The sequence below is a fragment of the Otolemur garnettii genome, unplaced genomic scaffold (genome assembly GCF_000181295.1).
Source record: "Otolemur garnettii isolate 467f Iridium unplaced genomic scaffold, OtoGar3 scaffold00055, whole genome shotgun sequence".
Lineage (NCBI taxonomy): Eukaryota > Metazoa > Chordata > Mammalia > Primates > Galagidae > Otolemur > Otolemur garnettii.
In genome coordinates, this window is record NW_003852450.1 from 3,125,835 (window position 1) to 3,130,587 (window position 4,753).

Consider the following 4,753-nt stretch of genomic DNA (forward strand, 5'->3'; position numbering starts at 1 on the left):
AGCTACTGTTTCTGTTTTGGTAGAGACAGGGTCTTACTCTTGCTCAGTCTGGTCTCAAACTCCTGAGCTCAAGCAATCCAGTCGCCTCAGCCTCCTAAGGTGCTAGGATTACAGATATGAGCCACCTCGCCTGGTAGAACCATCCCTTTAGATCAGGAGTCCCAACCTTTTTGGCATGAGAGAGTGGTTTTGTGGAAGACAATTTTTCCACGGACCAGGATTGGAGGGAGATAGTTTCTTTCTTTCTTTCTTTTTTTTTCTTTTTCTTTTTCTTAGGGGGGAGATTGTTTAGAGATGATTAAATCTCATTACATTTACCTCCCCCACATGTGCAGTTTACAGTAGGGTTTGGGCTCCTATGAAAACCTCAGCTTTAGATCTTCTCGGGTAAGAGGAACCCAGGAAGATGAAAGCCTGCTAGCTGCTCTTAGCACTAGAGCGAGGAAAGTCATTTGCAGCCAGCAGATGGCGCAGTTCCTAAATCTGTGGTATCTAGGACCTGAAAGCCACTGACCTGGGGTGGTATTTGGCTAGGCATATACCTAGGGCTTCAGTTTGGGGGACATGTTTATTAGCTATTGTGAACAGATTTTTTTTAATTTAATATCTTAATTATCTGTTTAAAGATATGTTGTAATTTCTCTAGTCCCTGGTTACTGCATGTTATCAATTTTAAAGCATTTTAAGTGAATTCTCTGTGGTTTTCTAGGGCTAGGATATCTACAAACAATAACGAATTTATCTTCCTTTCCAAAAGTAATAGCTCTTATTTTTCTAATTGTTTCATTACACTTATTATAACTATTAGATAATAAGGGAAATGGGAGGCTTATGGACATTCTTACTTTGTTTCTGACTTAATTGGACTGTGTCTGGGAACTTACAGTTAAATATCACGTAATCTGCTTATTTGAGATACGGATTCTTAATCAAGTTAAGGACGTGTCCTTGTATTGATAACTGGGTTTTTAAACACCCAAGGAATGGATATTAAATGTTATTGTATTGAGTTTTGGAAGACTTTTTCTTGGAATAACAAATTGTGATACTGGTTGATATTTACCAGGATTCCATTCGTCATTTTTTGTTACAAGAAACACACTCACAATAAGAAAATTCAAAGGTTGATTGGAGGTGGGCCTTTTAAGTGGATTATTTAAAGTTCTGATGGTAGAGCAGAATTACTCAGCAAAACACATGACTGAAAAACAGGACAATTTTAGGGTGAGGCAAGCGAAAAAGAGAAACCAGTGGTTGCAATTTTATTTAAAACTTTTAAGGAAGTCATTCATTGCCAATAATTAAAGAGCTCGAAGAAATGTCTTCTAATCATAAGATTACCAAACAGAGCTCTATTACAGCTAATTAAAACTTAAAAAAATTTTTTTCCATAGAGAGAGACTTCACTATTTTACTGATGAACTCCAGTGCTTTCATACTTTACTTGGCAGTTCTTCCTAACATCTGATCTGAATATTTCTTGCTGGGGCATAGGTCTATTTCTTTTACCCATACTTTGTTTAAGGGGAGAAAAAAGGTATTCCTCAAATTAAGTGTAAGAATCCATGGAGAACTGCACCCTGTTAAAAAATCTAGAATTCACATGGCCACTTGAGTATATTCCACTGGCTCAGAAACAGAAGGGTTCGCAAAAGTCCAGAAACTGGTCGTGTAGCTTTTTGGATTGACATTGACATAATCTGTGGCTTCCTTTGTGTTCTCATAGTCCCGGGCAGAGTCATTTTTCAGTCCTCCAGGGGCTGAAAAGACCACTTGCGTGTAACTCACATCCTTGGTGGCCTTAGGAGAAAAGCAGAGATATGTGGGTCAAAATCTGCACCGTGTATGGAGCAGGGGAGACCCCAGCACTGAACTCTCACTCAAAAAGGCTTGCCCATTAGCTGTGTCTAACGGCAGGTCCAGGGAAATAAAGAAGACTGCCAGTGGCTCTGTCCCACCTGTCTGCAGGGAATGGGTGCACGGATGAGCAAGTGGAGGAGTCGGGAAGCTAAGATGCAGAGACTCCATCCAAACGAGCTCAGGACTCAGAGCAGATTTTGGTCCAGTGACCAGGGTAGACAAAGAAGGCGGGTTCCCCTTAGCATCTTCATTGTTATAGTCTGCTCAGACCTACTTTGTCTGGATGATTGTGCTGAAATGGAGCTGTCAGAGAGAAACCGGACCACCCACACCTGAGGATGCTGTAATGACTCAAGAAGCCCTCCTTTCATGCTCCCACCTCCATAGCTGGCGTAGCTTGAGCTCTTAGAGTTTTGCAGCAGGGACCCCAGATTGCGTGTGGAAGGCTGAGATCACTAGGCCTGTCCATTACCTGGTGGACGGGAGGTGAGCTGTCGGAGCTGTCCGAGCTATCTGAGGATGTGTCACTGTCATCTGGGGAGAAACAGAAATGATTCCGCTTCCAAGGCGAGCCAGAGGGTGTTAAGAGAGGACAGACACAACAGGAGGGAAAATTCTGTCATTGTCAGATGAAGGTAGCAGAGCCCTCCACAAAAAGAAAAGGGAAGAGTGATACAGAGCCCCCAAAAGAGAAAGGAGAAAGAGAACAGAGAACGCACAATGGGCCAAAGAACCTCCAAAAATAGGCAGGAACATGTCCAAGGGTCCAGGACCTGCTGCTTCATTCCCCTTCTTCCCCTAACACTAATGCCAGACACACTAGGCTTGGCCGTGCTTGGGAAGGACTGTCTGCCAGAAAGAGAAGTTAATAGTGGCAGTGTGGCTCTATGCAAACAGTGCTGGTCTCAGAAGTCATGGGCAAATGAAAAATAAAAAGAGAAGTCACGGGCACAGGTTCTAGTCCAAAATTGTCTTTAACTCCAGGTGGACCACATCTCTTTTTGTGCCCTGCTTCTTGTCCCCTATAAAACACAAGAGTTGAGCAGTGATCTCTGAGGTCCCAGCTACCCTACCTCTGATTCTAGCCAAGCTCTGCTGGAGCTTTGGGGCCAGGGATCAGGGTGAGGCCAGGGTGCCCCTCCCCTTGTGTTGAAACACTGAATGACTGAATGCATGTAAGCCTGGTTCACAGAGACATGGAGGCCTTATCTCAACTGAAAAGATAAAATCAGAAGGACAGAGGAAACTCAAACCAATCAAGAGATAAACCAGTGGAAAAAGTGCAATCTCCGGTGACTGAGACCCCATTAAGGCGGTGTCTTGCTGCTGAAGCAGCAGTTTCCACCTGCTGGGCTGCCTGAGTCCTGAGATAAAAAAACGAGAGGGTGGTGTTCATGTGGATTCGCTAGCAGGAGGGCAATATAGACTTGAACCATCCCCAGACTTGTATTTATTCAAACACCCAGATATATATAAGACTGTGAGGAAGTGTCCCTATGGGGAGTGGGGAGAGGACAGCTTCTGGAGCCACCCAAGGGCACTGGCCACAGTGTGGTGGACAGCAACAGCCATGGCTGGAGGCAGCCAAAGGTTGTTGAAATTTTAGCTCCACTATTAGCTGACCAAGCAGAAGAGAAGAGCCCATAATATTACAGGGAGGAGCAGAGACAATCCCCAAGGTCACCTGCAATTGTTTACACATGACCAAACCCAGAAAAGAACTTAGACCCACAGAAACCCAACAAGGTCTTCCCCACAAGGTTGAGCACATTTTTCAAGAAAGTAGGCTGGTAAGCTCTGTACTGATGTGGACGTGAGGAGTCCTTAGGCTAGAGGTTTGGGCCAGCTGGGATGAACTTGGATTGCTGGGTATGTGTGGCAGGGGTGTCCCTGGGCATCCAGACAGGGTAAAATAAGCTTCAAGACGAGTTCTTCAGAAAACCATGAGATTAAACTAGTATCTTACAGCCACCTGATCTTTGATAAGCCAAACAAGAACATACACTGGGGGAATGAATCCCCATCCAACAAATGAGAGAGAGAGAACTGGGTAGTCACCTGTAAAAGACTGAAACTGCACATGCACCTTTCTCCACTCACTAAAATTGATTCAAGATGGATAAAAGATTGAAGAAAGTGTGGGGGAAACACTTGAAGGTATTAGCCTCAGGAAAGATTTTATGAAGAAGACTCCAGTGGCAATTGCAACAACAACAAAAACAAAAGGGACTTAATTAAACTGTATGCCTTCTGCACAGCTAAGGAGACAACAACCAAAGCAAAAAGACAACCTACACAATGGGAAAGGATATTTGTATATTTTGAATCAGACAAAAGCTTGATAATTAGGATCTACAGAGAACTCAAATTAAGCAACATAAAAAGAGTCAACACTTCCTTAGATCAACGGGCAAGAGAGATGAATAGAACCTTCTCTAAAGACAGATGAATGACTAACAAACATGAAGAAATCCTCATCGTCCCTAATTATTAGAGAAATGCAAATCAAAACCACACCGAGATATCACCTGCCCCCAGTCAGAATGGTCCACATCAGAAAATCTCAAAGCTGCAGATGCTGGCATGGATGTGGAGAGAAGGGAACACTGTCACACTACTGGGGGACTCCAATCTGATACAACCTTTTTGGAAGGAAGTCTGGAGAACCCTCAAAGAACTCAAGCTAGACCTCCCATTTGATCCCGTAATCCCATTACTGGGCATCTACCCAGAAATAAATAAAAATCATTTTATCATAAGGACATTTTCACTAGACTGTTTATTGCAGCTCAATTTACAATCACCAAAATGTAGAAACAGCCTAAATGCTCACCAACCCAGGAATGGATTAACAAGCTGTGGTATATGTACACCATGGAATACTATTCAGCCA

The 4,753-nt window shown here is 43.3% G+C and overlaps 1 protein-coding gene across 1 annotated transcript in view; it reads right to left on the reverse strand.

Annotated features, from left to right (window-relative positions):
* Positions 1-1,599: 1,599 nt before the first annotated feature.
* Positions 1,600-4,753, reverse strand: part of RHEX (regulator of hemoglobinization and erythroid cell expansion) — a 5,146-nt gene continuing 1,992 nt past the window's right edge. Inside the window, exons 3-4 of the mRNA XM_012806598.1 lie at positions 2,333-2,394; positions 1,600-1,800 (exon numbers count right to left, since the gene is read on the reverse strand). Coding sequence (XP_012662052.1) covers positions 1,600-1,800; positions 2,333-2,394 — 263 coding nt within the window. The remainder of the gene's footprint in view (positions 1,801-2,332; positions 2,395-4,753) is intronic.